Here is a 26,553-nt window from a genome sequence, read left to right on the forward strand (position 1 = left end):
ATGTGTCACTGGCCACCAAGACTAGATTAATTCATGCCATCGTATTCCCTATTGCTATGCATGGGTGTGAAAGCTGGACCACTGAAGAATGCTGATAGGAAGAAAATAGATTCCTTTGAAATGTGCAGTTGGAGGAGAGGGTTACGGATTCCATGGACTGCCAAAAAAAAAAAAAAACAAATCAGTGGGCTACAGATCAAATCAAGCCTGAACGGACCCTAGAAGCTAAAATGACTAAACTGAGGCTGTCGTACTTTGATCACATTACGAGAAGGCAAGAGTCACTGGAAAAGACAGTCACGCTAGGAAAAGCGGAGGGCAAACCCAGCGCCTGCGCTTCGGTGTCTTTCGGGTTCGGGGCGAGAAGCCCGTCCCGAGCAGCGGGCCCGTGAGCCACAGGCGCCGCCGCCATTGGTTGCCAGAACTCCTCGATTTGCATTCCCCTCTTCCTCGCCCCGCCCACTGGGCCGCCGCGCTTCTAGAGGGGTGCGCCTGGCCCCGCCGGCCGCAGACTGGGAGGGGAGCGAAGCGGACGGATGGACGGACGGGGCTCCCTAGCCTCCTCTGACCCCCCCGCCCCGCCCCATGTCTTCAGACTGGTTTAAAAGGCGCTTCTTGAGCAGCAGGAGCGGCGCAGGGCGAGACGCGGCCCGAGAGCCGGAGTGGCAGGAGCGTGAAGAAGGGCAGCGGCGGCGGCTGCAGCAACAGCAACAGCAACAGCAGCAGCTCCCTCCGCTGCCGTACAGGCGGCCCAAGTTCCTGCGTGGAGCTGGTTGCAGCGAGGAGGGGCCGTGTGGCAAGAGACCCGTCCGCTCTCCGTCCCGAGACAGGCCGCTGCAGTGGAACACGGGCTATGCCGAGTGAGTGAGTGAGTGAGTGAGGGGCGGAGGGAGGGAGGGAGGAGGGGCCGGTCTGGCGAGGAGGGGCTTCCGTTCTGCAGTGGGTCTGGGGGTGGCGCGAGTCAGGGGCGGGCTGGCGGGGGCGTCTGCGTGCCCGAAGGCAAGTGGGGGCCCCTGGAACATGCCACAATATGTTGAAAATGTGAATGAATGACCTTTTAGCGAAGTGCCCTGGTTGTCTTATCGAGTCCGATGAAGACAACTCGGAGGAGGTTAAAGGAACAGTTCTTTATTTAGCTAAACAGAGACCCTGGGGTGAAATAACCCACAAATAAGATGCAGAGTTACTCACCAGAGAAACAAAGGAAAGTCAGTATCGTTTATGCATTCGCGTGGGGCAGGCCCATGGCTGCTGACAAGCAGGTTGAGACACAAAAGCACCAATGCACATTAAGTGTCCACCCCACTCCAACCAGCACAACCTATAGACATTGGCCGAAGGCGTCACTTAGTGAGTGCCTGATCTTGTGGGCTCGGTGACCAGAAACCGCATTCCTGAAGATGAACGTAATTCAGAGCTCTCGACTGGTGAGAGGCTGTACCAAGCACAGAGAGCGTGATTTGTTGGTTCGTGGCTCCCGGATGCCAACATTCCCAAAGCTTCCATGTGTGTGCGTATGAATACATAGTGTTTGAAACCAGCTCTTATAAAAGCTCAGTGATGGCCTTATAGTTGTGGGTGGGGCCCCCTTTGTCTCCTGGCAAGTGATACTTTTAGACCCAGTCTGCCACTGGCAAGAGTTGAAGCGCTGGTCCCTTTGGCTGCCTCGCTGCTCCGTTCCGGTCGCTAGAGGCGGCTTCTGTGTTTTGTTCGAGTTAACCTCTAAGCAGCTGCACGCCCTGGAAAAATCAGGCGTCTTGTGGCACCTCAAAACCAGCACATTTCTTTTGGTTCCCTACATCTACTTTCGAGGACTAGATCTGACTTCCTCGGGAGCATGACCTGGATTCCCAGTTTGGCACTTGGCAGAAATAGTAGGGAAAACAGAAGTTGCGAAGAGCAGAGTTAAATGGCCATGAAATGTGAAAAAAAAGCCCTATGTTTGAAATTATGTGAAATTTCTAATAAGATAGAAATACACTAACAATAGCAGAAATTGGTGACAGTCTTCCGCCTTATGCTAAACTAACACCTGAGGAATCCTTGGCCTTAGTTCAAGCCTTGGGAAGTGCAACGTTATTCTTCAAAGTGGTACAAGGCTCCCACAGACTAACATGGCTACCCCTCTGGACTTGGTGACCTCAATGTCTCTCCCAGGGGTCCTGCAACCTATTGTTGGCATAAGTAGAGTGTTTTCCCACATGACACATGGGTTGTATGCTTTCCTGGTTCTCATGTGCATATCTGCCATTGTTTGATGGCTGTGTCAAGTGGTGTCAAATGGTGACTTTGTTACCCAAACTGGACCCAGAAAAGGGGAAATAAGCTTTAAAAAGGAAATAACATGATACCTTGTAGCCTCTGTATACCAGGGTGGATCTCAGTAGGGGTACTCCAAAATAAAATTATGAAGAGTGTAAGAGAAGTAATTGTAAACACAAACAAATAACTTTATTGTATATAAAATAAAAATAATAAAAATTTAAAAAACCCCTACACTAGGCACCTAAAAACTGATCCCCTAAGCAATCACACATGCATACACACACAAGCAAGAGGGTGCACTTATAGAAGGTATAAGGGAGGAAACTGGAAAGTTTTGGGGAAGGGACATACAGCATTAAATCTGGGGCTTGAAGTCCGGGAGGCCAGGAGAGGTCCGGGGTAGATGCAGCAGAGAGGCAAGGAGCCAGCAAAGCAAGGAGGAAAAGGGGTGCGGAGCGCCACAGGGGTTCTCAGAAGGAAACCAGAGTTCTGACCAGCAGAGATGTGGACCAGAGATCTGCGGAACCTTTTGCTGGGTCTGGGGGTCCTTATGCAGAGAGGATCCCCAGAGTAGGGTAGGGGTTTGACTGTTCTGACTTTGGACTGGGTCAAGATAAAAAGTTTAAATCTCATTGGCTGGTTTAAAGGTAACTGCTGTTAAACTTGCAGTGGGGAAAATTGGGGGAAATTACTTGAGTAGACTGTTGTGAGGCAACAGTCTAATCAAGGCAAATCTGCCAGGACACAAAAGTCTCGATGAGGCAAGATAGCTCCTGAAACAGGATGGAGGGCAAATTGATGACATGAGTGCCCTTCTTGATTGAGTAAAAAAGGAAAAAGAGAAACAGCAATGTCTTAGGGCTGAGCAGACACCTCTGGGGTCTGTCAGGATATTGGGTGACGTCTCCAGTGTTGAAAAGTTGTTCGTTCTTGAGAACGAAACGTCACTGAGCTGGGAAGATTGCATTTGTTCTACTTTCCTTGCAGCAACATCCTTCCTTTTCATTCTTGCCAGTGTCATGGCTGAACCCAAATGCCTGTATGAGACTCCCCAAGTTTCAGATCCCCTTTCACTGAGGCTGTAAAAGGGAGTGCCTATTCAACTAAGTCCAAAATAAGAGGGGAACCCTACTACCTAAGGGGTCAAAGCTGCAGGAGGGGGTGGGTCCTCACAACTTTTATGCTTGTATGGACTCTTGCAGGAAGCGTTTGCATATTGTTTAAAATGCTATGTTTGTCAGTATCCATACTTTCAGCAGGCACTTAGAGGGGCTTTGTGGTTGTACTTTAGGACTAGGAAAGGGGAAACCCATGTTGAATCCCCACTCTGCCAGGAAAGCTTTCTGGGTGCTCTTGAGCCAATCACACACTCTCAGCCTAGCCTACCTTACAGAGTAGTTGTGAGGATAAAACAGAGAAAGGGAGAACAATGTGGTTTTGAGTCCTCATTGGGGAGCAAAGCAGGATATAAATATCTAAGCAAATAATACTGTGAAAGGAAATCACACCTGTACATGCCTTTGTACATCACCCATGGGCCCACTGAAATCAGTGGGACTGACTTCTGAGTAACTTGTGACAGTATTGGGCTTTGCTCACCTGTAGTTTGAGAATATAAAACCAGCTTTGGTGGCTGCCGCGGGAAGAAAAAAAGGGCTTTTTAAAGGTGAAAATAAAAAATGTGGGGAAAAGCCCATTAGCAAACAGCAATGCTGCACTAACAAAAACCTGGCACAGCGCCACTGTTACTGAAGGGGGCATTCCAGGCCTGAAAGGAGTTGTGAAGCTGCCTACTGGCAGCTCCACCCTCTGAAACACCTTGGGAATGCCCCCTGGGATGCTGGTCCAAGGACTTACGCTGGTAGGAGGTTGAGCCTGCGTCCCACTGCCTGCTGCTGCGGCAGTGCAGGGGGCCTGGTGTTTGTGCCCCAAAGCCGGCATCCATGCCAGTCTTGCCAGCACAAGTGGCACAGACACCGGTGTGGGCCCTTCCACGCCTCTTAAACACTTTTGGCCACGAAGCTCAGGAATGGGCTGTTAATTTCCAACTTCCCCTTCTGCCTCTGTTTTGTTGCCAAGTTACTGCTAATGGATTATGATCTGCAAAGGTCTTTGTTTACACTCTCTAAATTGATAACTAAGGTTTGTGATATCCAGCACATATCAATCCTTGAATGTTAGATGTCTGTCAGAAAAGAAAATATAAACTCTAGTTTAATCTACAAGAACCGATAAACTCTAGTATTCAGATTTTTTATCCTCCAAGCATCTTCCAGTTGTAACATGTCCATGTAATTAAACACATTTTTAGGAAGTTTGCCTCCTTTAGTTCTTTTAGACGTTTTCTTAAATCTCTTCTTCTTGAAAATCGAATATGGATTGGGGAAAAAAATCATAAAATGTTTCTCTTGCATTGTTTGGGGCATATATCGTTGCCAGTGTGTAAATCCTGCCTTCCGGGAGCCTGATTTTCAAAATGTTGTATCTTCCTTCAGTCTCTTAGTTCTTCTATAACGTTTATTTTTAAATTGTCTACATAAACCACAACTCCTTTTTTTATTATTTGCTGAGACCTCATAGGGTTTTCAATGCAAGAGCCATTCGGAGGTGGTTTGCCATGAAATACATTTTGAATTGCCAGTCTGGAGGCCTGGCTCGAGTTCCTCCTCTACCATAATCTCCCCAGATGGATTCCTTTGGTCAATTTCTCGTCCTTTTTTTTGGGTGGGGGGGGACATCAGAATTATAACATTATTATGAATCTTATAATAATGGGTTATATTTCGAGAGGGTATTATGTAGCACTTTTACAGTTATTGTTAGGTAAAGTAGGGAATTTTCTCTACTCCTTTATAGGCCATGCTGGTGTTATAACAGCAGATGCTGCAACTGTTGGCTGGGCCCCGAGGCTTCTGTCCTTGAAATTTTAACGGGACTTTCTTCTGATGAGAACTGCATAGGATTTCTCCCTAGGAGCAGTTAGCAATAAACTGCACAGTTACTACCTGTTGCAGTTTAGGAATTCTTGATAATGTTTTTTATTAAATGCAAGAAAATATTGTAGGGGAAATTGAATGAAGTCACATCAATGATTTCCTACCCTTCAGTCCCCGGGATTTGCTTAGTCCTGAACTGAAGAAAGCACCTGTGCTTTTAATAGTAGCATGGCAGGGAGATGTGCAACAGTTGTGGTTTTCTCTGTCGCAGTGGTCTTGCGATAACACAAGCTGCTTCCTCCCTGTCCACAGCTGTTAAATCTACAGAATGCCTTTAAGGAGTAGGGGGATTTACTAGAGAACTAGAAGGCATTTCTAAACCATGTATGCATAACCATTGCTTAGAACAGGGGTGGGGAACCTCAGGCCCGGGGGCCATATGCGGTCCCCAAGGACATTTTTTGTGGTCCTCGGGACCTCCGGGAACCCTGCCGCGGAGGCGGGGCACAGGGCGGCCCTCCCCGAAGGTGTTCCTGGGGCCACGGCTTACAGCGCCCTTGTAGCGCCCTTTGGACCTCCTCTCACCGACTGTCAGTTGTTGGTCGGCGAGAGGGGAGGGGGAGGGACGCTTCCCTCAAGGCTGCCCCCTACAGCTGCGGCATGCAGGAACGCTGTGGCACATTGTAATCCCCTCTCGCTGCCTGTCAACTGTTGAGCAGCGGGGCGGGGGGGGGAGAGGCCAGCGGCTCCCGGTGGCAGAGCATGCATGCGGGAGCTGATTGGGCTTGGGTTTTTTTTTATGGACTCTGGGGGGAAGGGCATGGAGACTGGGGCCCGGTTGCTTGGGGCTCCATGCGCCGCCGGGTGTGTGTGTGTGTGGGCGGGGGAGGTGGGGAGGCTGGGGCCCGGTCGTGCAGGCTGGCATGCGCTGGTGTGTGTGTGTGTGGGGGAGGCTTTTCTCTCTTTTCTTCCTCTTTTTCTGTCACTCTTTCCCCTTTCTCCCCCTTCTCTTTCCCATCTTTTTCTGTCTTTCTTTGTCTCCCTCCGTCCTTTTCTTTCTTTCTCCCCCTCTCTCCATTTCTTTCTCCCTTTCTCTCTCTTCCTCCCTTTTCCTCTTTCTCTGTTTTCCTTCCTCCCTTCCTCCCTTGCCAATCGACTGTGGGCTGCACCCCCCTGGTGCCTCGTTTTCTGGGGCTCACCGCTGGCTGCCCTCCCACCTGGGAGGGGGGAGTGGGGGAACCCTGCAGGCCTTCTCTGTGTGGCCTCTCCTGGGGTTGCCAACCTCCAGGTGGTGGCTGGAGACCTAGCAACCCTAGCCTCTTTCCCCCCCCACCGGGAGATCTACACCTGGTATGGCCCCCGAAAGATGTTATAAATGTGCGAATGGCCCTTGGCAGGGAAAAGGTTTCCTACCCCTGGCTTAGAACTTCAGTTCCATGATATTATGAACATGATCCAGCCAGAGAGTTGAGCATACACTTCATTCCCCAACAGAGCATAGACGGAGACAAGCTAAAGTCAATTAAATACATATTTTAGGATTAAATTTGGTCTGGATGTAAGGCACTGTGTATGTACAATGCAGTCGATTCCTGAACAATCATTGTCTGCTTAACAAAAAGTGTTTGCCAGTCACAGGTGATACAGGAGTAGAACCAGTAAGGAACATTTATATAATTAGTCATACTTATTTATCCTTAGTAATAAATGTTGCAATACTGGTTGTGAACAAATACCACTAGCTATGGATTTATTTATTTATGTTCTTTATAGTCTGCCTTTCTCAGTGAGACCCAAGGCAGAATACACAATGTAAATCAGTGCAATCAATAGAACAAGACCTGGGTTAAGTGAAGGAATAGGGCTCTGATTACAGAAATCTGAAAACAAAGCATAACTATTAGACACGATATGTTAACAATGCCAGAAATGGAATATAGGGAGATAACAATGTAGTAAGAGCCAGAGAATACATATGGCAAACAGATAATATATACTAGCACAATCTTGTTAGATCTCAGAAACTAAGCAGGGTTGGCCCTGGGTAGTACTTGGATGGGAGGCTACCAAGGAAGTCCAGGGCTGCTACATGGAGATGGGCAATGGCCACACCACCTCCTTTTGTCTCTTGCCTTGAAAAATCTACAGGGTCACTGTAAGTTGGCTGTGACTTGATGACACTTTCTTCCACCACACACAGTAGTGTAGCCCACAATCCTGTTGCCTTTATTAATTCACCTTTTTGACCCATCTCATCATAATCTAGACCTATTGCCTTTATAAATATGCTGTCTTGAATAGTTCTGTTTTACATAGTTTATGGAATGCTATGAAGGTGGGGGCCTTCCTGACCATAGTCAGGCCTTTCCACAAGGTAAGGGTCAAAACGGAGAATGCACCAACAGTTGTTGATCTTGCCCATTTTTTTGGGGGGGGGGGCTGCAGAAGGCTGTGCTCAGATGAGCAAAGTTGTCATGTTGAAGAGGGGGTCCCACAGATATGAGGGTCCAAGGCCATGCAGGGCTTTGTATGTGGTAGCCAATACTTTGAGTTGAACCCAATAACTGATGGACATCCAATGGAGTGACTGCAGAATGAGTGCAATATACAATGCTCCACCTAACTCCCAGTAATAGCTGAGCTGTAGCATTTTCTACATCAGGAGTCTCCAAGTTGTCTTCAAGGGCACACCTATGTAGAGTGTGTTACAGTAGTCAAGTCTTGATGTTACCATGAATGTCTGGACTAAGTAACTACTTTTGAGGTTATAACCTCAGTGGAAAAGAGCAATGTGATTACTGCCCATCCCCTATGTACTTCATTATGTGTAATATCTGTGATAATTAAGCTCTCTTGATAGGGCAGCAGATGATCCCTGTTGTTTCCTTGTCCAGATGTGTTTTATCCATTCCTTGGACTATGGAAATGCTCTCCTTTTGTACTGCGGGAATAATCAAGTGCACAGCCCCTGGTGATCCTTGTGCTGCTTGATGGTGTATTTATTGCAGTAAGAGTTGGTAATATCAGTTCTGTGTCAATAGGGTCATAACTGTTCCAAACTGATAATCATGTGTGGGTGATCCCCCAAAGGTGATCACCCAGACATGATTGTTTCTGTAACCTGTGTCTGAACTATACTAGCTTAAGATGCACATAAATGGGTTGAATATTATGGGCTGGATCAAACAATTTTGTTCCACTGTGTGTGTGGAGGGAATGATTTTTCCTCATTTCCCCTCTCCCACTGCAGAATCAGCTTCACACCGCATGTTGTTTTCTAGGGTCTCTCGGCCCTGAAGAGCAGCATATCTGGGATCTCAGTGGGCTTCAGCAGAAGGGGGAGAGGTGGAAAGGTTGTTCCTCTGGCAGAAGGGCAGGAAATCAGAGGACATAACTAAGAGACCATTTTTAATAACATTCATGTGATGCTTGTCAAATTGCATCCTCTCCTGTTCTATTTTTAGTATTACTTGGAATGTCAAAGTAATTTAAAAGAAAGTAGCAATCTCTACTTTAGCCGCAGTTAGTAATGATATGTAATTGATTTTCCCAAAAGAAGATCCTGCTTAGAATCCTGCTTAGATTTAATGGATTGAAAGTTGCCTTCCATCTGGAGAAAAGGTGCTTCCAAAAGCAGAAGAGGGGGTGGCAGTTTCCACCCATTCCCCCTGTACCACTGGAGGAATATCCCATGCTATTCCTTGGAGTCCCCCAGGAGCAGTGTTTTGGGGAGTGTAGTGGTCTGCATCGGGAACAGGAGGTAGGAAAGACCCATTCTGTCGGCAGAGCTTTGCTTGCAGCCTGTTAGATCCAACCCATGTTAAACAGAATAAGTCTAGATGAGATGGTGTATGTGGTGCTCACTGTGTTGCCAAACAATGATGTTTGCTCAGTTCCTTGTACAGTTGGAGTTAAAAAAACCATCTAGATCTTTTTTCCAGGTGTTTGGCAAAGCAACACAGAGGACACGCACCCTCTTGCTTTCCTTTGAGTAGGCCTATTATGTAATAGTGCTTGCCAGGTTGGCAAAGCTTCAGCAATTGCATTGTAGAGTTAGAATAGTTTTGCTGAGGCAGGCTTGCTACAAAGACCTTAAGGCAGCAACAAAAAGCATTAAAATTACAAAAATGACAGCATGCCCTTTATAATAATAATAATAATAATAATAATAAGAAGAAGAAGAACTTATCACAAATCATGTTGCAAGATTTCAGTGTTGTGTTTGAAGCAACTAAGAACCGGAGAGAGGAACAGCATAGCCTTTCCATGGAAGAATTGTAAAGGAACAACATTTCTGTTTCTCCTTTCATTTGAAGGGCAACAGTGCATAGCAGGAGAAACGTCCCTTATTGCTTCACAGCTGAATGAATTTGCATCCCTTTTTTGAATAAAGCACCAGTGAACTGCCTTTGAGATGTCTGTCAAAATAAGTCAAATCAGCGGACTACTGCTTAGCTGCTATAGTACAATTGCAGTCAAATGTGTTAAGCAAGATTGTTTATGCTATAACTCCAATTCTGATATTCCGCTTGTTTTTTAAGGGCGAACAGCAGGGGATTTTGCTTGAGAGCTACCTTTTTGGTGACCCTAAAGCAAGTGCACATCTATGGAGTGGACTCTTCAGGTGTCAGACTAAATGCACAAGGCTGCACCTGCACATCTTGTATTCCTGCTCTTCCAGCAGGTGTTCGCTGCCCAAGTGAGCACCTGCTAAATGACGTAACGGTGACATGTAAGATGTGCTGACACATTCTTTGGTCAAAATCCCTGGCAGGTGGAAACTGTTTTTAAAGGTCTGGCTGAAACGGAAAAATCCAACCATTGTATTAAGTTCCTCCTTTTCGTCTTGATGCCTTGTTTGCATTAAGGGGTGAATTACAGGAAGTCTATTTTCCTCCCCAAAATTAGTTCTTCAGCTGAATTTGGGACTCTGAGTCATGCCACTGGGCAGTTAAAATTGGCTCACTGAGATAAAACAAGTTGGGAAATGCCAGGCTTATTATAGTTTATTTGTTCAGATTTTAGTGAGAGAACAAAAGCTTCCTTGTTCAGGGATCTTGGGACAAAGCAAAGGACTGGATTTTCTGGCCCATTCTTCTCCCAGAAATCTCTCCCTGCAAGTTTAAAACAAGTTCTTGTGCATTTTTGTTCTCTGCTGTTAAATATAAAGTGGTGTTTGTAGCATTCTTACAGTAAATCACCCCAGACTAATGCCAAGTGCCAACCCTGAAAGAGTGATCAGGTCTCATGGGCTGTCAAGAGGCAACAGAATTGTATCCCTTCCCATGCAGAGCAGATAGCCCACACCAGCCTTAGAAGCTAACAAGAGTTATTGCTTACAAAGTCCATTGGCAAGACAGAGACAGTCTAACGGCTTGTCATATAAGTAATTCAGAGTGCTTTCCGTGTTTTGTCCTTGGGCACTCACACAAAGTGCCCACTCACTGCCCTGAAGTTTTATCTCTGGATCCCATTCATACTAACATCAGACACAAATATAGAAATCGAACCTACACATTGGCTGGCTTGGTGGTGGTGAGGAATCACGCAGAAGAGAGCTTCTTCCCTGAGCTTTGAGCCAGATTATATACCTCTAAATCAAGCTTTCTACCCCGTTTTGGTCATTGGCCTGGGTTATTCAGAAGATGGGCTGTTCTACCCATAAGAACGTAAGAAAAGAACTGCTAGATCAGACTAAGGCCCATCAAGTCCAGCAGTCTGTTCACACAGTGGCCAACCAGGTGCCTCTAGGAAGCCCCCAAACAAGACGACTTCAGCAGCACCATCCTGCCTGTGTTCCACCGCACCCAAAATAATAGGCATGCTCCTCTGATACTAGAGAGAATAGGTATGCATCATGACTAGTATCCATTCTAACTAATAGCCAGGAATACCCCTCTCCTCCATGAATATGTCCACTCCCCTCTTCAAGCCCTCCAAGCTGGCAGCCATCACCACATCCTGGGGCAGGGAGTTCCACAATTTAACTATGCGTTGTCCAGGCTTGCTATGCAGAGGCAGGCAATGGCAAACCACCTCTGTTGGTCTTGAAAACCCTATGGAGACTGGCTGCGACTTGATAGCACTTTACACACACAAATACCTAGACCAGACTGAAGCATTTATTATGTCAAAGAGATACTAGTGTTGCTGCAATTTTCCACAACAACAGACTATAATGGCTTTTGATTCAGTGACCTTTTTCTCATTTGCCCAAAGTACTAGAGCTTGAGGTATCCAATGAAGATGATGGGCACTAAATTCAGAACTGACAATAGTAAATACTTCAACATGTGGAATTTGCTGCCAGAAGATGTAGTGATGGCCACAGGCATAGACAGCTTTAAAGGAGGTTTAGACATTCATGTAGGATAGGTCTGTCCGTGGCTATTAGCCATGATAGCTAAAGGGAACTTCCATATTCAGAGGCAGTAAACCTCTGAATTCCAGTACCAGGAGGCAACAGAGGAAGGCCTCGGCCTCTATGCTCTGTTTTTTGGCCCTCCAGAGTAGTTGGTTGGCCACTGTGTGAGACAGGATGCTGGACTAGATGGACCACTGGTCTGATCCAGCAGGGCTCTTCTTACATTCTTATTATTATGCTTTTCCTTGCTATTTAGACTTTAACTTTCATCTTAATTTTTCCTCCTGCTTCATGAACTGCTACGCTTCATCCTGTGTTTTGTTCTGGGCATAGGATGGGTGTCTGCAGACTTTAAGGTTAATAGGGTATGTGATTTAGAATGTTAGCACAAGAAAATCTAAGAATCAGTCCTTGTTTCTGTACAAAATTGCATGATGCATTTTTCCTGACTGTCCCACTGATTCAGAGTTTTATCCTTGGAAGATACAACTCACACACTGGGAAAAACCAGATCCATTGTGCTTTGTTAAATTTTAGTGTGTTGATGAATTAATGGCATCATTCTCAGAACATCTGCAGGACAAATAGGACTGGGCTTGCAGTACCTTGCATCACACACCTTTAGAGGGTGCAAATCACCAGCCAGCAAGAGAGGCATAATGTTGTAGTGGTTAGAGTTTGGGGCTAGGAACTGGGAGACCCAGGTTCGAATCCCTACTCTGCCATGGAATCTCACTGGGTGGCCTTGGGCCAGTCCACTCTCTCAGCCTAACCTGCCTCACAGGATTGTTGTGAGAATAAAAAGGAGAGGAGAATAATATAAGCCATCTTGGGTCCCCTCTGGGGAAAATGGTGGGGTATAAATTAAATTAAATTATTAAACCATTTGATTTATCTTTATTTAAGTCATGTGTGGCTCATGTAATTGTGCCTATATAAGCTAGCCTTTACACTGTTACCCTGAAATTCTGTCTACGAAGGCTCTGATAAGAATCTTAGAATCTGCGATTCATGTTAAATTAGGTAGAATTTCATCTCTTTGACATATGCTAGTGTTTCTGTACATGTCTGATCCTTGTTTTCAGTCATTTCAAGGAGATTAACTTTTAATGAAGTTATACTATGTGGTTCTTGGCTGAGATACAAAGCTTTCACCAAACAACTGGAATACATAAATAAGCTTCTGTTCTCCCTGATTAGAAGACTGATGCTTGTTAAAGAGTGATAATGACAGGGAATGGTCATTGTATGTATATCACTGTGGAATAGTGGGTAATGTGTTGCCTGAAATAGCCAAAGAGACTTTTAGTTTCCAGGTGGCTGCTTTGAAGTAATGCCCACCCCCCTATGAGTGGGATAGTACTTCCTAGCACCTAAGCTCTGCAGTATGTTCAGTTCTCATATCATAAATATTCATGACTCTACTAACCATGGCCAGCTCTGAGTGGATGGGGACCCGCTTCTAGATGGCATCAAGTGGAGGATTCTCGCTCGCCTCCTTCTTTCCTGCCTTCCACAGAGAAGGCAGGTAGCAACCTCATCAGACCTAGAGTACTGGGCGGTGTTTCAGTTATATCAGTGGTTCCCAAAGTGGGCATTACCACCCCCCGGGGGCGGTGGCATTACCTAGGGGGGCACTAAGAGGCAAGGGGGCAGCAGGGGGGGCGCTAGAGGTGGGCCCCCTCAACTGTGTTGGATAGGGTAGGGGACGCTGGGGTTGAGTTTGTGGAACCAAGTGGGGGGTGGCCTGAAAAGTTTGGGAACCACTGAGTTATAGCCTTTATCCCAGAGCTTTGTTCTAACTAGAGTTTCTTGTGTCATCAGAACTATCAATGCACAAAAATCAGAGTTCAATGAAGACCAAGCAACATGCTGTCAGATTTCCATCAGGAAGAAGAACTATGGCAAAGAGGACGATCAGGAATGGCTGATTCTCTGCTCCACTGAAGTAAGTTTGGACCCAGTCTGTTGGCGGCAGAGGTTAATTGTTTTGAATGCCAAATATCTATGGAATTCACAGCTGAGTGCTTCTGAACATGTGCAGAATGTGTGTCCCTGTTGAGGGGAGCTAAATATCAGGGATTCTGGCTTAGAGGGTGGAGCCAGGGCACTTGTCTGTTTACAAACAATATTGTTTCTGCAGTGGTGTATGGGAAACATGGGTGTATAGAGGGGAGAGGATAGTACACACTTTTATTTGAGGTTTCAGGTGATGGGAAACAAACCTAGTTCAACACTCTCACAAGAAGGGGCAGTTTTTTCTCAGATAACAAGAGGCAGAGCAGCTTTCCATAGCTTCTTACAGCCTATCGATGCTATTTTCCTTGGAAGTATGGCACTACAATATTACATTCATACTCCTTGTTATGAATACTGAGCTCTGAAATCCCCTCCTTACTTGGGTTTCACAAGCTCATTTGCCTTTCAAGCATGACACAAACAGTGCATTCCTAAGCAGAGTTACTCCAGTCTAAGCCCATTCATTTCAGTGGGCTTAGACTGGAGTAACTCTCCTTAGGAATGCACTGAAACTTTTTTTTTTAACCACTGTTGGCATTTTTTTTCAATGAACTGTTCATTTTTGCACTCGTGGGAATACCATTCAGGGTCAATACAGGCTAACCACCCAAATAATCAGTACTTCTTCCTACTCTTCTTGTGTTGTAACTCCACGAATCAATGGTTTAGTTTGTTCTGGTAACACATGCTATCCCATGAAATGCATTTATATCTGCCTAGTAAATCCTTTTAGATAGCCATCAGTAAAACAAGAAGGTTCAGAATAAACCTTGCAGCGTGGGGAGGTTTGTATGTCAGACGGTAGGCAGCTGATGCCTTTGTGAATCCAATGCAAGTCTCACATTCACTTTGTACAATTTAATTTTTTTTCTCTTTGGCAACTTACGTTAATGGAAATAATGCCTGCTCCTGTTGTGTGAAGGAATTTCTGTCAAAAGGTTCTAACAAGCATCTTGTTTTTCTATATGACTGCACAACGCAGAGTGGCAAAGCCCATTGCTTCCCTCCAGGGACTTCCCGAATTGGGTTTCAGCTTGAAGCTCATTTGTACCTTTCAGGGGGGGGGAAATGTAGACTGCATATAGTGGTTGTAGAGTTGTCTGTTCCCCAGTCTTCCCTTTGCTTTGATGTAACATTTAAATGTGACACTTGCTTTATGTGCAGATTTTTCCCTTGAAAATTGGTCATGGGGTAAAGGTATGTTTGGATGTATGCGTGTTCTCTTCCTTTAGAGAATATGGCAACCATGTGAGACATGTAAGCATAGGCCATCGCACTCAGGGAGGGGCCATGGCGCAGTGGTAGAGCCTCTGCTTGGAATGCAGAAGGTCCCAGGTTCAATCCTTGGCATCTCCAGTTAAAGGGACTAGGCATGTAGGTGATGTGAATAGACCCCTGCCTCAGACCCTGGAGAGCCGCTGCTGGTCTGAGTAGACAATACTGGCTTTGATGGACCAAGGGTCTGACTCAGTATAAGGCAGCTTCATGTGTTCTTGTGTTCACTGAGTGTTGTGTTGGCACAGTTAGCCAAAAGTGTAAGTAGGTATTTGGAAGAATTGCCTGTTGGGAACTGAGGTGGCAGCAGATGTGCACGTATAGGCCACACAGTTCTGAGTTTGCCCTCTTGTCCATGGCCACCAATTGAGCTTCACACCAGACCAGTAATTGGAAGCTTGATTTCCCACACTGCTTGCCACACCACAAAATGTCAATCTAGTTTCGAGAAGGAAAGCCCCACATGAGATTAACTCTTGTTGTTTTGCCTTTCAGTATCTGGCTGGCTATTACTGGGCACTGTTTGATGGCCATGGTGGCCCAGAAGCGGCAATTATGGCTTCCAACTACCTGCACTATTGTATCAAGCAGAAACTAGAAGAAGTGGTGGGGGGCATAACTGAAGACCATCCACCAATGCACCTCAATGGACAGTGTGTTTGCCAAAGCGACCCACAGTTCGTGGAAGAAAAGCAAATCCGGCAGGAAGATGTTGTCATTGGAGCATTGGAGCAAGCCTTCCAGGAATGTGTGAGTGTCCATTGTTTCCCAAAGAACGTGATGTGCTCAAGTCACAATCGATCATGAGCCACATAGATGTATGTGCCTACTCATTGTCTATGTCCAGCCACCTGTAAAAGAATAATACAGCACTCTGCCAGATTGTGTGTATTTGTGATTCAGCCCATTTTCTTTGCAGTGTAGTGTTGGGTAAACTGAATGCCTCTTCTTTACATACATAGAATTTGTTTTGTCATGATTGCTGCAATATTTGTGTCTATATTCTCATAAGCCACCAGTTCACTCTGAAGCTTCTTCATGTGATTGGGTATCAAAAATACAGATGTGCAAAGAGATGTTGTGGTGCTTGTTTGTGTAAACCAGCTCTAAGTGTATTGATGGCAAATAACCAGCTGATTTGACTGATCATTAAATTTCTAATGGCGTTGACGAAATCAGGCACCAGCCTTTGCTGAGAAATCTGTCAGTTGTTTTTAATAATCAGATGTTTTACCAACAGGATGAGATTATTGGTCAGGAAATGGAAGCTGCCAGCCAGTCAGGAGGCTGCACAGCCCTGGCTGCCCTTTATCTTCAGGGAAAGCTTTATGTGGCAAATGCAGGTGACAGCAGGTGAGTCAAAGGTCCAACTTTTTGGGTTTAGCAGGACTCTTGAGCATCTGTTTGGCTAAAACAAGTGAGATACTTAGATTCAAAAATATTTTGCTTAAAGGTAATTAACTTCTGTTCATGATTAGAATATTGTGTTAGACTTAAACGACAGATTAACTTCATGCATAAGTTCTTTTAGATGGGTTACTATGAATGTTGGTGGAAATAGGGACTCATAGGAAATCAGCCCATGGTAAATTTCCAGTAATGGAAGGAGGGGGATGATGTTTTTGCTGATTCAGCCCTCATGCTTTTCCCGTAAGAATCCTTTCTTCCAAAAGAAGTATTTTGGGGTAGGGGGAGGGCAGCGGATCCTGCATACTGAAATTGCAGACGGGCATGGTGAAATGCTCATCCAAAGCTACTTTGTCCTTTCATTGTATGTGCATACACATACAAGTCTAATATTTTCATTTTTATTTCATTTTGGTTTCTAAAATTTCATTTGCGTTCATTTAATGTGTTATTTATTGTTCATTGGTTTCAATGGTAAAAACATTTCTTATATAACTTCGTTTTCCATCCAATTGGGATGAATTTTTCAGGAATTATTCTATTTGATATTTCCATTGATTGGCCTCCACAGAAACAATTTTCTTTCCAATGTTTCAGGGTTGCTAAGTGACAAAGAACAATAAATGACTTTGCAGGTCACAAAATATTTGATAGTAGCGATAGCGTGTTGGACCTCTAAACCCCATTAGTATTTTAGTTGTGTTTCCTATTCATGGCATTGGTTGAATGACCAGTACCGCAAATAGTAGTAATAATGCCATCTTAAATGGAGTTACATAGGTCTAAGTCCGTTGACTTCAATGGCAAGAAGGGCGTAACCCTGATTACCATGGTGCTGTATGTCTCTCACCCAACAGGCCATCCCTGACGCGGAAGCCAGCTGATTGGCAGTCTGTCCAGGATAACACCATCGGAAAGTCCTCTGCTACTTAGAAAAGTGTAGTTTATTTCACAGTGAAAAGATATAATACAAATACTTCTTACACACTCTCCGCTCATAGCATCGCACACAGAGCTTAAGTTCCACTCCATTATATACACCTGATGGACGCAGCCACCAATCACGGTAGATGCCTAGTCACTCTGACATGGCTCCTGTATTGCATCAGCCTCCTGGTCATAACCGGATCAGGCCAGCTCCCTCTAGCTCTCCAGGGACTTTCCAGGCTGATTGCATCATTACTAGATCCATCTGATCTAACCTGCACCTGTCAAACTAACCTGACAGCCTTGTAATCTTGACAATCCCTTTCAGGTAAATGGTAGAAAAAGTCTCAATTTTATAGGCAATTAAAGTCTCACTTGCAGAGCAGGTAGGGGCAGACATTTTTCACCCCTGGCATTACACAGATAGCATGGCAGAAAGATCAAAGAAACTTGCCTTTAGCTGTCTCTGGTTCTGCCTTGGGGCTGCCACTGCACCTCAGTGCCCTTATTCAGCCTTTTCTCTCCCTCACCAAAAAGCCACGTGTTTACACGTGGGAGTAGACTGCTGCAAAAAGGACCCACAAAAGTACCTCTTTGCCCCCATGACTTCTGTCTTCCCTGGGCTGACAGGACTAGCAGCCCTGTCTTGCTCTTAGACACAATCACCTGTTCCTTGCTTACTGTTCAAACCACTAGTGAAAGTATTTGATGGAAAATAAACATTGGGGGAAAGGTGCTCAGTGGAAATCACTTCAAGTATGTGTGCAATGCAGTGAGAAAGAGACCAAAAAACCCCAACTATTAATGTGTATACTCTTGGTCTGTATGAATAATACAAGAAATGTATTTATGTGGACTCCACATAATTACAGTAAAGCACAAGACACAGTGACACAGACTATAGAATTAATAAAGTAGGATGAAGACTAATGGGATGGGTGGGGGGTGGGAAATGCTGCACTTTTACACACAGGTCAATCACAAAGTAGACACTGAATTGGCAAAGCAACAGAATCTGTAAATGTACAGTCTCTATAAGAACAAAGCAAAGTATTTTGGGTGGGCTGCTGCATATACAGAATCCAAAAAGCCTTTCCCTCATCAGCAGTGGCTGGTGAAAACTTTGCAAAGAAAGACCTATGAGAAAAAACCTCTTCTGTGGTGAGGCGTGCTGTCTGAAAAGGTTTCCTCTCTGTTCATTTGAATCTCTCCCCCTCCTTCTGATTCTGAATTCTCAGCTAGGCAGTCGAGTGCCAGAAAATAAATATTAACCAACTTTGTTAGACTTCTGAAAACTTGGGAGAAACTCTGGTTTGGGGGGGGGGAGGGAAAGGGGGAAAATGAGGGGAGAATTCTAGGTGGCATTTTGGGTTGCCATTTTTACTGGTGCTGTGGTGTGTGTATATTGGAGGAACTCAGAGAGAGGATGAGAGGTGGCAGTTGAGGTGACAGAGAAAACAGTGAGAAAGTGGGGTTAGCTGTCGGAGGGAGGGAAGGCTGGGCGCAGGAATGGTGATCAGATGCCAGGGAGGGTGGAGGGGATAGTGGTCCCTTTCTTGTTTTTGTTTTTCATTAATAAACACATTAAAGGTAAAGGTCCCCTGTGCAAGCACCGGGTCATTCCTGACCCATGGAGTGACGTCACATGCTGACGTTTACTAGGCAGACTTTGTTTATGGGGTGGTTTGCCAGTGCCTTCCCCAGTCACCTTCCCTTTACCCCCAGCAAGCTGGGTACTCATTTTACCGACCTCGGAAGGATGGAAGGCTGAGTCAACCTTGAGCCGGCTACCTGAAACCTACACATTACTATGTAATATAACAGTGTTCTTGGACTGGCCAAAGAAGCCCCCCACCCAGATATGTGCAACTCACATCCACATGACACTTATTCCCATATCTGAAAAATATGCTGACAGAAGCCCACCTGAAAATAACATACATTCTTTTTGTTTCAGGGCACTCCTTGTTAGAAAACACGGCATCATTCCTTTGAGTACTGAATTTACACCTGAGACAGAGAGGCAAAGAATCCAGCATCTGGTAAGAGAAACATTTTTTTTCCATTTATTTTAAAATACTTCTTTCATTTCTTTTGTGTTTTTCATTTTCATGTTTTCTTGTGAGTAGTTATTGGATTTACTTGTATCCTGGTGTATTCATTTCTCCTATGTAATTGTATATATTTTCTGAATAGATTTTCTATTCATTTTTCATCATTGGTGGGTAGTGGTTCCCCCCCCTTTTGTGCTGCTTCACTTTTTTACAGATTATTTTGTAATTGTAAAGAGGAAGACCCAACATGAGGTGGATTGACTCTGTAAAGGAAGCCATGGCCCTCAGTTTACAAGACCTGAGCAAGGTTGTCAGCAATAGTGTTTTGGAGGACATGAATTCAAGCGATTTCACGGCCCTTGACACACACAGTGTGACTATGCTTTGTACTCCCTATGCTTAATCATTAGCAGAAACTCTTTAAATACCACAGAGTAGGTCCATGATGAAATACTGCCACTACACTGGCATTGTGTTGAACTTAAATTTCCCTTTTCTTTCTCAGGCTTTCATGTACCCAGAGCTATTAGCTGATGAATTCACCCGGTTTGAGTTTCCAAGGAGACTGAAGGGAGATGATGTGGGTCAGAAAGTCTTGTACCGGGATTTCTCTATGCAAGGCTGGTGAGTACATCGAGCCTCTTGGCCTGGGTCTAGACTGCCCTGGATTAGGAATATTTCAGCATTATTTCAATGGGCAAGCAGTTTTCTCCCTTATTTTCAAGTTCTTCCATTTTCTTCCTCAGGAAGCCCTCCCTCTTTCCTTGCCTTATTTGCTGCTCCCCGTCTACACTGGAAACCATGCTCTTTACCTCTAACCCAGCCATATTATTAGGCTGGGAATTCTGTTGGGGGTGGGGGGGAGCTTGGTGTATTTCTAAGAGTTGGTGCTCTTCTTTGCCCTCTGCAGCTATGGGCCTGTACTCTGAGCCTGGGTCTTAACGCAGTTTGTATACCATCTAACACAGTTTGTATACCTACCCATGAATCAGCCATGTTCCCAAACAACAGTATTTCTGTCTTCTGTAAACTTCGGTTTGCTAGATTTCATCTAGTCCCTCACTGATCTTGGATACTTAGTAAGAACCATCACAGTCTCCCCTGAACTGTATAGAAGAGATGTGGGGATGGATATTGTCAGCATAGCGACAACCATATCCAGAAATAATGGAAATCAATTGAAACAAATAAGTTTAAGTATTTATTTATTTATTGTTAATATTTATATCCTACTCTCCTCTGTCTAGCAGGGCTCAGAGTGGCTCATAACAATATAGGATACAATAAGTAAAACTGTTAAAATTACAACGAACTCGATATATTACATTTAAACCATGTAAGATGGTGCATTAAAATAAGCATCCAGGATTAAAGTCAATGATGACCAACAGAGAACCAGGGGTACGACAACTGGCGGCAGCTCAGGTGGTACCCGGGAGGGCTGCTAGGTAGAGGGACAAGATGGCAAACAACAGAGGGGAATCCCACGATCCAGGCCGGCATATGATGTTAGCCATAAAGGCCATTTAACTGTTGCTGACCTCAACTAAAGGCCTGATGGAACATCTCAGTCTTGCAGGCCAGATGGGACTGGGCCAGATCTTTAATGGCCTGGGTTTCCTTCGACAGAGAGTTCCACCAGGCTGGGTCCACAGCCAAAAAGGCTCTGGCCCTAGTTGAGGACAGATGGATGTCCTTCGGGCCAGGAACCACCAGTAAATTGCCCGCAGATGAACAAAAGGCTCTTTGGATAATATATTCTTGTTTGTGTGCTGGATTGTGGCTATCCAGTGATAGAATGGCCTACCACAACGAAGACTCCATGCTCTTTCTGTTTCAGGGGATACAAGACAATAGAGAAAGATGACCTCAAGTATCCTCTTATCCATGGACATGGAAAACAGGTAGGGAAGCACTCTACAGGCATATATAAGCCCATGCTTTATTTACAGTGGTTTGTACCCTGCCACTCTGATCATCAACATTTGAATCTACCTTCCATTTAAGTGGCTCTTCCTCTGGTGGAAGACCCACAAGTTGGAGAAAGACTCCTTAGGCTGGTGGGAGGTGTCAAATTTTTCGGAATTTAATGGTAAAGTACAGTGTAGGGCTTGTTCTCTGACCTCCAAAACACCTTCGCAATTGCAGTTGGACATGAAGCTACTGTTGTGCCAAATACCTCTCCTTCCTTATTAATAAAAGCAAGCTTTAGCACAATGGATAGTGTGGTCAGTAATCGTGTCCATGTAAGCATTTGCTTGTGAAGTTCTCTCCATATCTAAATGTTTGAATTTGTGTCCTTTGCAAGACATGGTCCTTTATACCCTGGTGGACATATCTTACTGGGTTACTGCTCAAGCAGTAAGTCATTTGTAACAGTGATCTTTTTAGATTTTGAAGGCCTATTGGCTAATGAGTTTTATTTTGCTGGAGAGGACAGAAATAGCCATTTAAATGACAAGCAGCACTTTGTGTTTGCTGCTGGCTCTGAAGATTGGTGCCTGTGGTTCAGCTCTTCATGATGTCATATCCTTGGTTTTAGGCTCGGTTGCTTGGCACCCTGGCTGTGTCACGAGGCCTGGGAGATCATCAGTTGAAAGTCATCGAAACAGATGTTGAAGTGAAGCCTTTCCTCTCCTGTATTCCCAAGGTAGGAAATCAGTAGAATATGTAGGCTTCTGCATTGGAGTTCAGCTGGATCACTATTGTAGCACATTGAGCCAAAGAAAGAGTAGCTGTTAAGAACAGTGGGAACCAATGGGATGAATTAGCCACTGAGTGCTGCTGGAATCAAAGCAAGATTGACTGTGACTATTTGAGGGTGCGATATACTAGGCTGGGCACTGGGGACATCTAGTGTGCTCTCGTTGGCAGAGACACTCTCTGGGGTCTCAGGTGGGAGTCTTTTCTAGACTCAGCAACCTGGGATCCCTTGGCTGCAGAGATGTTAAGGATTGGGCCCTGGGACCTTTGGCATACAAAGCTAGTGCTGTGAGATCATAGCTCCTTGGACTCTCTAGTTTTGGATCCATTGTGTATTGTGCAGTCAAATGTACATGTAGGGCTATTCATATCCATATTTTGTTCTCAAAATAAAATACTGCAAATCAATAAATGTGTGTAATTTATATATTTATTCTGAGCATATTTGATTTGCAGAAGTTGATTTTTTCCCGAGAGGCACTGGTATATGAGATGCAGGCAGTATATGTGGGTACAGATTTTGATTGGGGCTATGAAGATGGACTCATCGCCATGCATAGCAGAGGCATTTTGTTCTCTAAATGCTAGCGCTCCTGGAAGATGCTGCCTTCATGTCTGTATCACTGCAAAGACCAAATGCTTTTTATTTACTTTAATTATATGAAAACATGTCAGGATTTTAAGAAACATGGAACAGAGTCTACGCATATGCTGAAACTCCCTGGGAAAATATTCCCGAAATGGTGCCCCAGCATTGGAAAAAGCCCTCCGTCTCTTCATTTCCCTGCACCTGACAAAAGGCCTCTGATGCAGATCTCAGTATTTGGGCAGGTTCATACAGAAGAAAGTAATCCTCTCAGAGCCCTAATCCCGAACCATCCAGGGCTTTCAATATAAAAAACTAGAACACTGCATTGTTTTTGGGAATGTGCTGGCACTCAGTGGAGAGATTTTAATACTTCCAATGTTAATCTAGTTTCAGAGGGTAGCTGTGTTGGTCTGCAGTGTGGAATGCTGTGTACAATTCTGGTCAAAAAAGACATTGCAGAGCTGGAAAAAGTACAGAGGAGGGCAACTGAGATGATTAGGAAGTTGGAGTACCTTCCCTATGAGGAAAGGCTGATGAGCCTGGGACTTTGCTGTTTAGAAAAGAGATGACTAAGGGGAGACACGATAGAGGTTTATAAAATTATGCATGGGGTGGAGAGAGCTGACAAAGAGAACTTTTTCTGTCTTCCAAAATACTAGGACCTGAGGGCATCAAATGAAGCTGATGGGCAGTTGATTCAGGACAAATAAAAGGAAATACTTCTTTACACAGCAAGTGATTAAAATGTGGAATTCACTGCCAGAGGATGTAGTGATGGTCATTAGACAGAGACATCTTTAAAAGGGGATTAGATACATTCATGGTGGCTAGGTTTATCAGTGGCTACCAGCCATAGTGACTACAGGACACCTCCATGTTAAGAGGCAGTCAACCTCTGACTCCCAGTGCTAGGAGGCAACATTGGGGGAAAGCCTCAGCCTCTGTTCCCTATTCTACAGAAGGACTAGCTGGCCACTGTGTGAGACAGGATGCTGGACTAGATGGACCACTGGTCTGATCCAGCAGGGCGTGGCTTATGTTCAGTGGAACAGCTAGACTTGAGCCCAATAGCACCTTGGAGACCAACAAGATTTTTGCGATATGAGCTTTCGAGAGTGAAGAGGGAGCTTTGACTCTTGGAAGCTCATACCCCCAAAATCTTGTCGGTCTCTGAAATATTAATCTAGCTGCAATATTCTGAACCAGTGAGTTTCTGAACAGTTGTCATACTGACATATTGGAACATGTGGAATTTATTATTGATATCCCACTTTTCTCCCCAATGGGTACCCAAAGTAGCTTACAATATCATGGTATGGGGCCAGGGCACCTCTTTCCAAACTGTCCAGCCAGCCAGTTAATATCTACCTCACAAGCCCTGCTCTCTGGGCCCTGCCCTAGAGGTGAGGTGTGTGGCAGAGATGGGGCCTTTTTAGTGGTGGTACCTCACCTCTGGAAAACCCTTCCCCTTGAGGCTTGCCTATTGTCCTTTGGGCACCAGACCAAACATTTGTTTACTCAGGCTTTTAATTAGGGGATTGATTTTTGAATTCCATTTTCATAATGTACCTGTAGCCTGTAAACTATTAAATTCATTTTAAACTGCTCAATTATTTATATTATGTTCTAACTGGGTTTTTAATTTGAGGTTTTAATTACTCTTATTTTTTTAAAAAACATTTTACTTCCAAAGCTGCATTGGACAGGTAAAAAGGTAAAGGTATCCAGTGCACCTGGTCATTCCTAACCCATGGGGTGACGTCACATCCTGACATTTACTAGGCAGACTTCTGTTTTACGGGGTGGTTTGCCAGTGCCTTCCCCAGTCATCTTCCCTTTACCCCCAGCAAGCTGGGTACTCATTTTACCGACCTCGGATTGGGCAGGTAGCATAACATTTTTCTAAATAAAATCATTCTTCCAGCTGTGAGAAGTGTTAGGCCGAGAAGGCCATGGTGAGTTTCTGCAGCAGAGTGGAGGTTCAAATCTTTTCCTCCCAAATCAGTCTGACAATCTAATCAATTTATCACACCAGCTTCTCTGCCTTGGGGAGATCATTAACATCTAGGATAACAGAACATGCCTATGCTGACTTCGTGAGTCTCTAGTGATTTTGCTTGGTCGGCTTGGGATGGCTGTGCCCTTCATGTCTTGCTTGTAGTTTCCCAGAAGTCCTGGGGTGGCCCTCCATTGGAAAAGAATGCTGGCGGAGATGGTCCTTTTGGTCTGATCCAGTGAGACGGTTGTCTTATCGTGGGAGTCACAATATAACAATCGGTTTTTAAACCCCTCTATAGGAATTGTAAACACTTGATGATTTGGGAAGGATGATTAAGAAAAACTCATGCCTTTCAAATTTTCTGGCTAGGTGGAAATGTTTGACTTGACTGCACAAAATGTTAAGGAAGATGATGTCCTCATTATGGCAACTGATGGACTTTGGGATGTTCTGTCCAATGAAGATGTGGCCCAAATGGTCAGGAGTTTTCTTGAAGACAACAGAACTGACCACTACAGGTATAGTAACACCCTAATATAGAGCTAGCAGAAGCTCAGTCTCTATTCCGCCATAGACTGTGCTGACTGGTAGTTGTTCTTATATCATGGAGATGTTTAAGTGGCAATAGCTCACATATTCCCCTTTCAAAAGATAGCTTGTTGTAATCCCTACATTCTAGCCCCTTGGTACGGACTCTATTCTGAGCCCCCTCCCACTGTATAAACATGTACAGCCTGTGGAAAACCTTACAAGTTGATAGTGCTGGAGCTGATTCCCATTTGATGCTGCTTGTCCCATGGGTAAGAAAGGTTAACAGCAGAGGTGCCTCTGTTGTATTTTAACTGTATTTTAGCTAATGCTCAGGATCCCAGTGATGATTTGACTGATTTGGGCAAGTGTTCTTAGGGGCTTTTTGCAATCACTTTGTAAGGATTTAGAAAAAGATTCGGCCTAAGGGAAGAAGGTATTCTAAGGGATAAGGGGTTTTGCATCTAACCAGCTGATTATACTGATCGTGGCTTTCTTGATTGTATGCCAGAGGCTATGCCAGACCTGTGAACTGAACATCAAAGCTTAGCCCTGCACTGCTTATTGAGATCAAACTTCATGTCTTGAGAATTGCTAGTCACTGTTTAGCATGTGATAACACAGTAATTAACATCTTGTTTCTGTAGGTTTTCAGAACTGGCCAAGTGTCTAGTGTGGAAAGCAAGGGGAAGGAAAGATGGATACTACTGGACTCTGTTGAACAACACCTCTGCTTCCTATGATGATATTTCGGTATTTGTAATTCCACTTCATAACAGGGATGAAAACTAGGGTTGTTTCTAAGCAAAAATGACTACTGCATTTTGGACATTATATCTGTTGCTAAGATGGTATGCATAGGTACCCAGCACTCTGAAAAACATAAACCTTCAATCAATGAGGGCAAAACTGGCAAGGGCCATGGATAGTTTCAGATGCCACCACTCATGACAGCTATCAATTTCCATCTCATAAAAATCTTGTCTAATGGAAGGCTGTGCTTGAGATGTCTTGTGGGATCCCCCCCCCGTTGGTTGTTCTGTGACAGGACATGGAGTTTACCCCTAAACCCCAACTATTTTGGTGGAATGGCCTATGTTGAACGCCATGAAAAGGGTACTACTAGTAATTGTAGTTGAGAATCATGTGTACTACTAATGTTATCCTTTACTTATGTAAAATATTTGTAACCTGCCTTTTCCTTAATTTATAGCATGTTTTGTTCCCCACTGGGGACCTAAAGCAGCTTAAAATTCATAATTAAAGTTAACACCTCAGAAACTGACTGCAGCTCAAATCCTATGAAAATGCTCAAGGAAAATAAAATGGCTTTCAACTCCTGTTGAAACTTACAACAATGGTCCTCTTTTCACCTCTTCAGGAAAGGAAATGGGATTTCCTAGATGCCAGAGGAGGTACAAATGGAGGACTGTAATTAGTGCAGAGATATGGAGAGGGACCGTCCCTTCAGCTATGTAAGACCCTGG

At 44.6% G+C, this 26,553-nt stretch overlaps 1 protein-coding gene across 1 annotated transcript; it reads left to right on the forward strand.

The window, feature by feature from the left end:
- Positions 1–585: 585 nt before the first annotated feature.
- PPM1M (protein phosphatase, Mg2+/Mn2+ dependent 1M) lies at positions 586–25,858 on the forward strand. The gene is made up of 10 exons (XM_056863530.1): positions 586–860; positions 13,390–13,513; positions 15,355–15,609; positions 16,100–16,212; positions 19,151–19,235; positions 19,753–19,871; positions 21,088–21,151; positions 21,790–21,897; positions 24,908–25,056; positions 25,714–25,858. The coding sequence occupies exons 1-10, from the start codon at positions 586–588 to the stop codon at positions 25,856–25,858; spliced, it is 1,437 nt and encodes a 478-aa protein (XP_056719508.1).
- Positions 25,859–26,553: the final 695 nt, after the last annotated feature.

The sequence above is a fragment of the Euleptes europaea genome, chromosome 1 (genome assembly GCF_029931775.1).
Source record: "Euleptes europaea isolate rEulEur1 chromosome 1, rEulEur1.hap1, whole genome shotgun sequence".
Classification (NCBI taxonomy): Eukaryota; Metazoa; Chordata; class Lepidosauria; order Squamata; family Sphaerodactylidae; genus Euleptes; species Euleptes europaea.

Bases quoted from the DNA above. Each gene is read 5' to 3' on its own strand.
- PPM1M (XM_056863530.1), top strand. From the start codon at position 586: ATGTCTTCAGACTGGTTTAAAAGGCGCTTCTTGAGCAGCAGGAGCGGC. The intron at 19,236-19,752 runs GTAAGAGAAACA...TTTCTTTCTCAG, and splicing joins GGCAAAGAATCCAGCATCTG to GCTTTCATGTACCCAGAGCT. The intron at 21,152-21,789 runs GTAGGGAAGCAC...CCTTGGTTTTAG, and splicing joins TCCATGGACATGGAAAACAG to GCTCGGTTGCTTGGCACCCT.